At 39.2% G+C, this 12,144-nt stretch overlaps 1 protein-coding gene and 1 long non-coding RNA gene across 4 annotated transcripts in view; one reads left to right on the top strand and one right to left on the bottom strand.

Moving 5' to 3' along the window:
- Positions 1-1,686, bottom strand: part of LOC138028942 (papilin-like) — a 33,545-nt gene extending 31,859 nt beyond the window's left edge. Inside the window, exons 1-3 of one of the 2 annotated variants that reach the window (XM_068876588.1) lie at positions 1,604-1,686; positions 817-876; positions 330-381 (exon numbers count right to left, since the gene is read on the bottom strand). In XM_068876588.1, coding sequence (XP_068732689.1) covers positions 330-381; positions 817-843 — 79 coding nt within the window. In that variant the 5' untranslated portion in view covers positions 844-876; positions 1,604-1,686. The remainder of the gene's footprint in view (positions 1-329; positions 382-816; positions 877-1,603) is intronic. The other variant, XM_068876589.1, reaches the window with a different exon arrangement.
- Positions 1-12,144, top strand: part of LOC138028206 (uncharacterized) — a 390,617-nt gene that overhangs the window by 356,387 nt on the left and 22,086 nt on the right. The gene's annotated exons all lie outside the window — the stretch shown is intronic.

Genomic DNA, 12,144 nt, shown 5'->3' on the forward strand with positions numbered 1-12,144 from the left:
GTTTCTATCTCTATTGAACATTGCTGAATAATACTTTTTACTTTTAGCTCTCAAATTATACTAAAAAAATGCAAGCTGCACAGAAATTGTTTTTTGTTTATGTACCTTGTTTTCGGTTAATTTTGTAAAATTTATAAAGTTTTCAATTAAAGAAAAAATAAAAGATTCAACAACGATTTGAACAGTAAGTGCGCCGTGTAAGGTTGATGCTAAAGAATAAGGTCAATGATTGACTTTTCCCCTTGGTTAAAAACACATCAACAACGACAGTTTACAAAAACTGTGAACCCTAAAAAACCTAGGAAAATTTTTACATTAAATATACTTACAAACAGGGTCGCTAACAGCGCTTGGAGGATTGACAAGGAAAGCACATACGGCCTGCCAAAGAACGGAAAACATACAAAGTCTAACTCTGGATAAGAAAGGAATAGAAAGAGAGAAAGACAGAACGAAAGAAAGACAGAAAGGGCACACAAACAAACAAAGGAACGAGGAAAGGAGAGTAGCAAACGAATAAACAATTAAGATGTAAAAAAAAAAGGGTCATTAAGTAAAATAAACAAATAAGTGAGAGCTGATGACGTTCTATTGAAAAAAAAATTGCGTCTTATCAAGCGTTTGGTATCAAACTCATTTAAGTTGTTGCCAGATGGGTCGATGTCTAAGTTCAACCAAAATAACTTGGTAATGGAGTGTGTGTGTGCGTGTTTGGGGGGGGGGGGGGGGGGGATAGGATGGAGTAGGGGCATGATAATTAGATTCCAAGTGACAAGTTCAGTTAAAGAAAATTTAGGAACTAAAAGATAGGCTTACCAAAATCGGGAAACTCTTCAGAGGCATTGCAAATTGCAAGAGGTTTGTCAACAGCTGGGCCTGTGAAAGAATAAATTCCTCTTCAAAACAAATCTCAAACTAACCCTATCAATACTAAAATTACACCAAAAGCCCACGAAACTTTACTTCATTGGGGTAAAAACTAAGAAACTTTACCAAAGAGGCTGGCAAGGTAGCTATAAGTGTGTTGGGCAGGCTGATGCCACATTTTGGGTACAAACAAATTGGCTGTTTTTCATTAGTGGGCTAAAACTCTCAACCTCGTTCCAAAGGTCTATCAAAGTGAAGCGTGAACGCTTTAAACTTCAACATTAGCACATTATTGACCCAGCTCGATGATGTTTACTATTAATGGGAACAGCTGTATGTGTAAGATCTAAACGCCCAGTCATTAGCCCCATGATTGTAGTTGTCATTCAATTTCCTTTGTCGTGCGTGCAGAATCAAAATCAAATCATATCAAAAATTAGACACCTAAAATTGTATCAAAGCGGCAAGTCACTTAAGCCAGCTGATACAAGACTCCAAATGGAACTTTTACATGTAATCGTCATCAACAGTGATGGCAAGGCAATTTTAGATTTAAAAATTTAGCGTATATTCTTGACGACAAGTGAGGACTTACCTGAGCTTACTAATTAAATTTAGCAAAGGCAATGCAAAGGTGAGGTGAGTTAATTCCCTAAACAGCATTCAACAGGATAAAACACTTACACTCCACTGCCTTAGATGAAAAAAGAGCAAGTGAAAATACTTATTAACTTACCAAATAACGCAAAGTCTGAAGGTAATACGCACTCCGCCAGCCTCAGAGAAACACTGGAGTATCCGAAAACTGACGGCCTATTTAAGTCAAATTTTACTGCATAATCATGACGAGTAACGGTCCATTAAATGTCTCAGGATGTCTAAGAATGTCTGAAAATCTCTTCAATTAAGTAAGGAAGCGTAAAGTAGTAATGTAAGCTAATATTTCACTGTCAAAAGGAGCACTGAACTGTACAAGCGAGGACGTGATCCCAAGAACGTGGTGTGGGACACTTAGAAGCTTATTTGCATTAAGGAGGCTTTGGTTCTTTAGAGAGACGCACACAAATCACGAACAAAAATTGTCAGACGCTCTGAGCAATGCTTTTAATTGTCTCTCGGCAGGCATTGTCTCCGATTAGTAGAAAAATATTCTTCTTAAAATCTCTTCGAGAGGAACGCATACTACTGCATTCATGAGTGGCCAAAATAGAATAATCGTAGTGCAAGCTATGTTTTCACCATCTTGGATAACTATATAAAGCTATTAGTGTTTGTTCTCAATTCATAATTTGCTATCTGATGATGACGATGATGATGACGATGATTACGATAATGATGTTGATGCTCCTCCTTTGCCTTATAAGCCCTCATAATAAACAAATTAAAGATAAAAACTCAGTCTTGATAACAATTATCAGTGTTTCAGAAGATGTACCATCAAGTCAAATCTAAAATTTACAAAAAAGGCCGAAAAAGGCGTTACGAGGCCTTGCTGCAATGATGACACCTTCAAGAATCAACAACTATTAAGAAAACTAAAGACATTTTTCTATGATTTCTACGAGTATATGAATGAGCTCTAGGGAATTTAATCAAGTGTTCGATAGTGCTTGAAATGTGGCGTTGTCCACTATTTTCTTGAGATAGTCTCCATTAAGTATTTACGTAAATAAAGTAAGACACGCTGCTTCTTGAATACATTATCAAATTACGAGCAAGGACTCTATGTAGGTGCGCAATCCATCACTGATAGATTGCGCTGTGTTCGTTGGGGTCGGACTTTCAGGTATTATATATTCAAACCACTTCTCAGAGAAAACAATACTGCTATTGCGTTTGTTTTACAGTGGAATTTGTGGTGATTTTCTCTTACACATAGATATTGCTTCAGAGATATTCTGTTAAAAGAAATTAAAGTCTTTTAAAAAAGCTATTTGTGTGGTGTGTTATTGAAGTAAGTCTGAACCTATTATTTCCTTTTCCTGTCTTCGTCGAGTGCATGAAAATGAAAACACCACACAAAATGAAAAATGAAAATGAAATCACCACACATCCCATTGTAAAACATTAACCCAATAGCGCTATTGTTTTCTCTGAGAAGTGGTTCCTGAAAGTGCGACCGCAACAGACCGCAAGCGACAAAAACAGAGTCCTTACCATCAGTAATAGATTGAGCACCTACAAAGAGTCCTTGTCCGTGAGTTGCTAATTGTTGAAGACGATGCCAGTACAAACGGCAGGGAGTCTTACTTTATTTGCGTGGATATTTAATCGATATTTAATGAATACTAACGCAAGAAAACAGTCGACAACGCCATATTTCAAGCATTTCATTGCACAGATATATTTTAGTTTCGTGAGGTTGCCACAGTTAATTGCTTTTTAATTAATCTCGCTTCTTTTGTACGTGTTTTAGTTCAACATTTTCCCCAGTAAGTCTACGGCCGAAGGCGGAGAAATCAAAACGACGAGAGCGGGTAAACAGCCTCCTTTTTGATGCGTAATCGTTAACGGCAATTGTTTGTCTGTTAGAAAATTCTATAATTGTTTCTCTCAAGCAAAAAGGGCGAAAAAATTCATACCATGTGGTTAAAAGAGAAAATCGTCTCCAACCGGCATTGTTACGCAAGGAAGTGAACTAAAACGAAAGGTAGTTACTCCCTGATTTTTTAGAGGAAAGTGCATACAAACAAGCACCGGTTTGCCTGCTTACAAGTAATTTCACTGACACCAATTAATTCTAAGTTTATCTCTTTCAAAAGAAGCACTGAAGTGTACAAGCCAGGACTAATTAAAATCTTTTTAAGTGCCTGATCCCAAGGAAGTGGCGTGGAACATTCGGCTTCGAAGCATATTTGCATCAAAGAGGCTTTGGTTCTTCAAACAGACGGGCACAAATCACGAACAATCAATGTCCAGTCCTCTGAGCAATGCTTTCAATTGTCTCTCTTCGAGAGAAACGCATACTACTGTATAGGACGTTTTCAACCACTCTCTTGGGACACCAATAACAACAGAGAAATGTACGACTTCTTGTGGACGAACAAAAGAAGGTAATGAGAGATCTTTTGTTTCCGTCCACCAACATGGCGGCGATGACGTCACGTGAAAACCTCCTATTCATGAGTGGCTAAAAAAAAGAATGATCTGCCGTAGTACAAGCTATGATTACACCATCTTGGATAACTATATAACGCTATTAGTGTCTTTTACAAATGTCGTTACATTCTACTCAATTTGTTGTGCTTGCAGAATGTCTTAGTTATGTAATGTTCTCCGTGATATATTTGTTTGTCTTTGAAAGTATTTAGAGTTTTAATATACTCATTTTCAGGTCAGTTCGTCTCACTGTCAGAGCAGTTTCGCTTTAATTAAGTTCAGTTTCGTTGTCGGCAGGTTCTTTAACTTATCAGCAACGCTTAGTGCAGCCATTGCCCAGCTTAAAAACAAAGTTTTATTCGCTTTCAGTTATTGTTGACCCCCTGTTGACCACTCGTCGCCAAAGCACTGAGTTCTCCCAAGGAGTTCAGCAACCTAAAGTAAAGCAAGTTGAAAGCTATGCTGGAGTTTCTCGTACCCTTGCGGAGGTTCTAGTATATAAAGGGAAACTTTCGGAATTATAACAAGTGCGATTTCCGGTTAAAATACCACTCGCCTAAATCGATGAAACTATAGAAATTTATTTGCCTGTAGTGCAAGTTTATAAGCATTTTAAAGCCTAAACTTGAAAGGAAATTAATCTGGAGCAAACGGTAATAACATGTCTTGAAAGCTAAGTGATAATTAAGGTTCACCGTTTCTTATTTTGTTTTTAATTCTCTGTACGCATTGCAACAGTCAAAATAGCGGTAAAAATATGAATTTCTGTTGCCAAAAGTGTTAAGAAATCTCATTTTAAAACATTATTTGGATGTTGCTGTTACTTAATCATATGCACAACTCCTTTCTTTACCTTCCTGCATTTGGAAAAAAAGCTTTAAATCGAAAATGGCTACCGTAATACTTCTAATTGGATCTTTTTAAACAGCTTTCAATTAACTGCGAAAGCCAACTTGGACCACCAACAAACAAAACTGAACTAGATACACCTAAGTTCTATCAAAGCGGCAAGCCACTTAGACCAGCTGAAACAAGACTCAGTGGAACTTTTATGTCGAATCGTCATCAACAGCGATTTCGAGGCAATTTTAGTTTTACAGTATATTCTTGAGGACAAGCAAGGATTTACCAGAGCTTGCAAATTAAATTTAGGAGAGGCAATGCTAAGGTGGGGTAGTCTGAAATTTCAGCCGTCTCTAGGGTGAAGACGGCTGAAATTTCAGACTAAATGTGGGGTGAAACAATTTCCTTGACAGCATTTAAACACTTACACTTCACTGCCTTAGATGAAAAAATGAACAAGTGAATCTTCTTATCAACTTACCAAATAACGCAAAGGCTGAAGTTAGTACACTGAAGTAAACGAAAACTGCCGTCCTATTTAAGGCAAATTTTAATGCAAAACCATGAACGGCAACTGTTTGTCTGTTTACAAGTTCTTGAATTTCGTCAATTTCTCCTAAGCTAAACGGCGAAAAAATTGATACCGTGTGGTTAAAAAAGAAAATTGTCTCAAACGGGAATTCTTGCACAAGGAAGTAAACTGGCTATACAAAACGAAAGCAGATTACTCCCTGATTTTTAAGTATATATCAAGTAAATAAGTAACTAACTTTATTTATCCACATATCGCATATGAGCGAAGGCTCGTTGAAATGCAAATGTGCAATAAAGGATTATTTTACAGAAAGTAACATGAATGAAGTGTTTAAGATGAAAAAATTAAAGGATAATGTTGTTAATGTTTTCGTTTGAATAGAAGTTACATTCAAGCGAGGATGATAGAGATGTCTGCTTCAAATTTCTCCTGAAAACATTTATATTCTGTAATGTTCTAATGTTGTCGGATATATTGAAGGATGAACTTGGTCTTGGGAGGAGCAGCTTAAAATGGCCGCGGAGACTGTATTCAAGGCTTCGCAGGATGAACATTTCGCGAATATAATGCGGTGCGCATGCTTGGTCATGAATACTCTTGTAGACCTTGTAGACCAGAAAAAGGGCTTGTTCGATGCGTCGATGTTCCAGGTTTTTTAAGCCGGCGATCTTAAGCAGTTCTTCGTAGGAAGTTGATTTCGTAATATTCAGTAAAGTCCTCAGAGCGAATGCATTTGTTGTTTCTAGTTTAGTACACAACCCTTTACCCAATCCCATAAGGAAGGATGAAAGCTTTGTAGAGTTTAATCATAATATCTATGGGCGTAAATTTCCTGATTCGACAAAGGATTGAGACTTTTGTGTTCACTTTATGGCAGATGTCTTTGATATGAGTTTGAAAAGAGAAGGAACTGTCCATAGTGACTCCGAGAAGCTTTGTCTTAAAGAAGAGTGCTTGCAAACAAGCAACAGTTTGCCTACTTACAAGTAATTTCATTGACACCAATTTGACTGTGAGGTTATCTCTTTCAAAAGGAGCACTGAACTGTTCAAGCCAGGACTAATACGTGATCACAAGAACGTGGCGTGGAACATTCTTCGAAGCTTATTTACATTTAAAGAGGCTCTGGTTCTTTAAATAGACGCGCACAAATCACGAACAATTAATGCCAAGCACTCTGAGCAATGCTTTCAATTTTGTCTCGGCAGGCATCGACTCTCAGTAGAAAAACATTCTCCTTAAAGTCTCTTCGAGAGAAACGCATAACTACTGTAATCCTGAGTGGCCAAAATAGAATAATCGCTGAGCAAGCTACAACTATATATAATAATAATAATAATGCAGTTCTGGGGCATTACACTAGATGTTTCAATGCCCTTACAAATTTACAAATATAGAAAAATAAATAAAATAGTTAAGTTAAGATGCAAAAAGTTAAAATTATTGGTTAAATAAATAAGTCTTTAGTCCTCTTTTAAATGTCTACAGAGAAGGTGAATTCCGTAAGTCCATAGGGAGATCGTTCCAAAGGCGAGGAGCACACACTGAGAAGGCTTTTCTACCATAGGTCTTGGTTTTAAAGGTGGGGATCTCGAGCTTAAGGCTGTCCTGGTAATTAGAGCGCAAAATGCGAGATGATCTTTTTAGAGTAAGCAAGTCTGAAATGTACTTCGGAGAAAGTCCATGTAGAGCCTTATAAGTGATGATAAGCACCTTGAAAACAATGCGCTTATCAATAGTCAGCCAATGCAGTTTCCTAAGAACAGGTGTGATGTGATCTCTCTTCTTTGTTTTGGTAACGAGTCTTGTGGCAGAGATATATAGATTTCTCAATTCATAACGTTGATGATTAATAGGATAATGATGATGCCCCAGCTCCGATGCCATTCACATACTAAACAAAAATAACAACTGAGTCTTGTTAACAATTAGCAGTGTTTCATAAGATGTGCAATATTTTCCGATCTTTTCCGACATTTCTATGAGTGAAAATCGTCTTCGGGTTTGAAGAGAGGACAACTTTTAATCGCAAACATATTTTCATTCACGTCCTTTTCACGAGTTGGCTGATAGAGGACTTGATTCCTTTCAATGCCACGCAAAACCTCTTAGTTTGTTCTGAGAAATCGAGAGGATCGATCCGCATCATTGGTTAGGAACATTCAGAACATTGAGATAACAGGTACACAATGTTTATTTATTATTATTATTTATTTTATTTGCAAATTCGCCTTGCATGAGGCAGGTGGGCATACAATAGAACACTCGGTCCCCTGCTAGGACCCACCACGATGATGATGCGATGACAGAAAAAATACAGTGTAGGACTCCGATTTGGAACAAAGCATGCTGGTAGCATACAGGCCAAAAAGTGATTACTTAATTTTGGTCTATTTTATCATGAGATTATTTGTATTGTAGAGCAGGGCATTACACATCCAAGGGCCATGACTTGATGACGCTACGGTTGACTAATCAAAGACTTTGTTTATAAGGAACTTGTAAGAGCGAATGGGGAATAAACGGAAAATATAGGGTCAGACTTACTTGAATAACACACAACACAAATAATTGTTTTTTTAAGACTTTCTTTCAACAGAACCTGATCCCCGAAACAATGCTTACGTGCAAGAGAAAATCACCACACATCTCATTGTAAAACATTAACCCAATAGCGCTATTGTTTTCTCTGAGAAGTGGTTCCTGAAAGTGCGACCGCAACAGACCGCAAGCGACAAAAACAGAGTCCTTACCATCAGTAATAGATTGAGCACCTACAAAGAGTCCCTGTCCGTGAGTTGCTAATTGTTGAAGACGATGCCAGTACAAACGGCAGGGAGTCTTACTTTATTTGCGTGGATATTTAATCGATATTTAATGAATATTAACGCAAGAAAAACAGTCGACAACGCCATATTTCAAGCATTTCGTTGCACAGATATATTTTAGTTTTGTGAGGTTGCCACAGTTAGTTGCTTTTTAATTAATCTCGCTTCTTTTGTACGTGTTTTAGTTCAACATTTTCCCCGGTAAGTCTACCGCCGAAGGCGGAGAAATCAAAACGACGAGAGCGGGTAAACAGCCTCCTTTTTGATGCGTAATCATTAACGGCAATTGTTTGTCTGTTAGAAAATTCTATAATTGTTTCTCTCAAGCAAAAAGGGCGAAAAAATTCATACCATGTGGTTAAAGAGAAAATCGTCTCCAACCGGCATTGTTACGCAAGGAAGTGAACTAAAACGAAAGGTAGTTACTCCCTGATTTTTTAGAGGAAAGTGCATACAAACAAGCACCGGTTTGCCTGCTTACAAGTAATTTCACTGACACCAATTTAATTCTAAGTTTATCTCTTTCAAAAGAAGCACTGAAGTGTACAAGCCAGGGACTAACTAAAATCTTTTTAAGTGCCTGATCCCAAGGAAGTGGCGTGGAACATTCGGCTTCGAAGCATATTTGCATCAAAGAGGCTTTGGTTCTTCAAACAGACGGGCACAAATCACGAACAATCAATGTCCAGTCCTCTGAGCAATGCTTTCAATTGTCTCTCTTCGAGAGAAAACGCATACTACTGTATAGGACGTTTTCAACCACTCTCTCGGGACACCAATAACAGAGAAATGTACGACTTCTGGTGGACGAACAAAAGAAGGTAATGAGAGATCTTTTGTTTCCGTCCACCAGCATGGCGGCGATGACGTCACGTGAAAACCTCCTATTCATGAGTGGCCGAAAAAGAATGATCTGCTGTAGTACAAGCTATGATTACACCATCTTGGATAACTATATAACACTATTAGTGTCTTTTTCTTAATTCATTATTCGCTACGATATGATGATAACGATGTTTAGGATAATAATAATGATGCAGACTAACTCAAGAAAACAGTCGACAACGACATATTTCAAGCACTATCAAACGTAATTCAATTCAATTCCCTAGAGCTCATACACAGTTTTGTAAGATTCCCACAGTTCATTGCGTCTTAATCTCGCTTTTTTTCTACGTGCTTTATTTACCCCAAAAATTTTCCCCAATAAGGTTCACCACCGGTCTACCAACCCCAGCGAGCAATCAAAGCGGCCGAGAGTTATTCAGGGACTTGTTTTGTCTCACACTAGATGACACTGGATCGACAGGAAACGAAGATCATGTAAATTAGCCATGTAGCAAAACATAGTTGCCCTGGTAGAGATAGTGGTCGATCATACCCAATTGGTAATCATGGGGATGTGCCGGTTCAACTCCCAACGAAAATGTTATCCCGACAGTTGTCCGTACTTGGTTTCCTTCACTAACGTCATATCTATCTAAATCCTCTCATCTTTATATAATAAACGGTGTACCATTGGTTAACCCTAACGATGAAACTCAAAGTAAGAGGCTCCACAGGATACCAGCGTATCGAAGCGAATTTGTAGTTTGGTGTACGTAAAAAAAACGACGAAGAGACAAACTCTTGACTATTTGGGACGGGGGTTTAATGCACGAAGTTTCGGCCGTTCGCCCCCCCCCCCCCCCTTCTTCAGGTTAAAAGTTAAAACCTAAAAAAACGAATTTTTAGTTTTTAACTTTTAACCTGTCTCCCGCCCCAGAAAGGGCATGTCCCAGCCCTTTCAGATAATTTTTTGTTATGTTCATTCATCCAGCAACATTAAAACTTTATTTTGGTCAGCATGTTTGAATCCTTGGTCATCTGCAAATTAACTCAAAAGCTCGAAGCCATCTTTCCCAGCTTGCAGAAATTCCAGCAGTATCGGTACAATCAAAAGGCGCTAATCCACTCACATCTCTCAAAAAACTACGCTACACATCGTCCTCGTCGCCAGAATGTAGACTATTTCGGACATCAACCGCAATTAAGTAGCATTAGCAACACGGACCTAACGCAAGATTCAATCAACACGTCATGTGCTTCATTTGCTACGTGACAACTGAGAATGTCTTCCTACAATATAGGTCGGCAACCTATACTAAATTGGCAACAAAAGTACAGCATTATTTTTTGGTCTTAGTTGATGCAAAGAAGTGTTTAAGTGTTCTGAAGTTTGACTAAAAGAGCGTGACTACCCCTTTAAAACACCTTCACGGTCCTTTGTTTTTTTTTGTTGGTAGTCACAAATGTGCATACCCCAGGAATAGCTGATTAACCCGTCTCAATCTAAAAAGACCGTCTGCCTACATCCGGAGCCATCGCTCTAAGCGATGATTTAAATGTTCTAGTTTGCACTTATAAGAGTATAGACCAAAGTTCTTAGGGGGGGGGGGGGGGGGGGTTGAGTATCCTGCTGAGTTAGAGTTTGTGCCTTTCGGTTTAACATAAAATAATCTGTCAGACATAGTCAGTATTTAGGTGACACTACTTAGCAGAAATCGATCGCCAAGGGAAGCCAATTCTTCTTACATAGGACTTGATCATACATTAGAGGAAGTCTGAAAAAATCTCAGCTTGACCCGTCACGCGGCCACAGGGATCCCTCTGCAAGGACCAGTAAAATAAATTATTAGACAAGAGTAAAACTCTAGCTGTCGCATTTTCGAGGCTGGGGTGGACTTTTGATCCTAGGGTGCCATCATAGCTGTGAATAGAAAGAACTGTGTTGGGCATCTGAAGGTGCTAAGTTACAGCATCAATGGGTAGCTTTTGTAAATACAGACAGAAAAGTGCGGGAAATGAAAACGAATTGAATGCTAGGGCCAATGGGAGGCTCAGCCTGAATGGAATTTGCTTGAAACAACAATTCTTTAGTCAGGCATCTGCTTCATTGTGCTCTGATAATAAATGTATTATTATCTGCTGGTGTGGGTGTTTTCGCTGCTGGCCAGAATGGTAGTCTGTGAGGCCAGGCTGAGTAAACCGCGTGTCATCAGCCGATTTTTTGATCTGAATTTCAGGCAAAATTGGCCATTGATATCTCAGCGAAATCGCCTCTAAAAGGGAGCCGCTGGAATTTTCGCTGGAGCACTGGGCGTAGCCCGTGTTTCAAGCCACACAAGTGTGGCCGGCTCCAAAATTGAGGGGGGGGCTTGCAGTCAACGGCATGCTTTGACAAAACAGCCCAAGGACCAGTTCTAACTCTGAAGTTGTGTTGTCAAAAGCACAGCGGACTAGGGGGTTGGTGCTTTTGAGACTTTAACTGCAGTTAAAGTTTTGTGGCCTTGTTAAGTGAGGACTTTACAGTGTAGGATGCCTTGGCAATTTTTCCTGGACTAGTGTAGGCCGGAATAATAGTTTACTTTTGATCACAAATTAGAGTGAACCCACGTGTTTTGCCGTGGCTGGGTGATTAGCCGTTGTTACTGAATAAGGCACAGGGGTGGAGAGGGTTGGCTTTTTTTTTTTTACTTTGTGAGGGGAAGCAGAATTGGCTTGTTTTAAACAATTTCTGCAGCCACCTTTTCACAAATCCTTTACTATATGTGCTTCGTTTCTCTCCAGAATGGCATTCTGTGAGCCAGGCTGAGTAAATCGAGTGTCATATCGCCGATTTTTGAACTGAATTTCAGCCAATGGCCCTTGATTTCGGAGAGCTAAATCCCTACAAGGTAGCCCGCTGGGGTGTTTCGCTTGAACACGGCGCGCCAGACCGTGTTCAAGCCAGTGTGGTTGCACTCAAATGTCAGCGGGGCTTGCCGCTCAAGGCTTGCTTTGCCAAACAGCCAGGGACAGTTCCTTAACACTGGGTGTGTGGACTCTGAGTTGTGTGACCAAAGCACAGGGGTGTTGGCTTGGGAGGGTGGCGCTTTGAGACTTTGACTGCATTTAGAGTCTGCGGCCTTGTTAAGTGAGACAAAAGTTACG

This window comes from Montipora capricornis, chromosome 13 (genome assembly GCF_036669925.1).
Source record: "Montipora capricornis isolate CH-2021 chromosome 13, ASM3666992v2, whole genome shotgun sequence".
NCBI classification, from domain to species: domain Eukaryota; kingdom Metazoa; phylum Cnidaria; class Anthozoa; order Scleractinia; family Acroporidae; genus Montipora; species Montipora capricornis.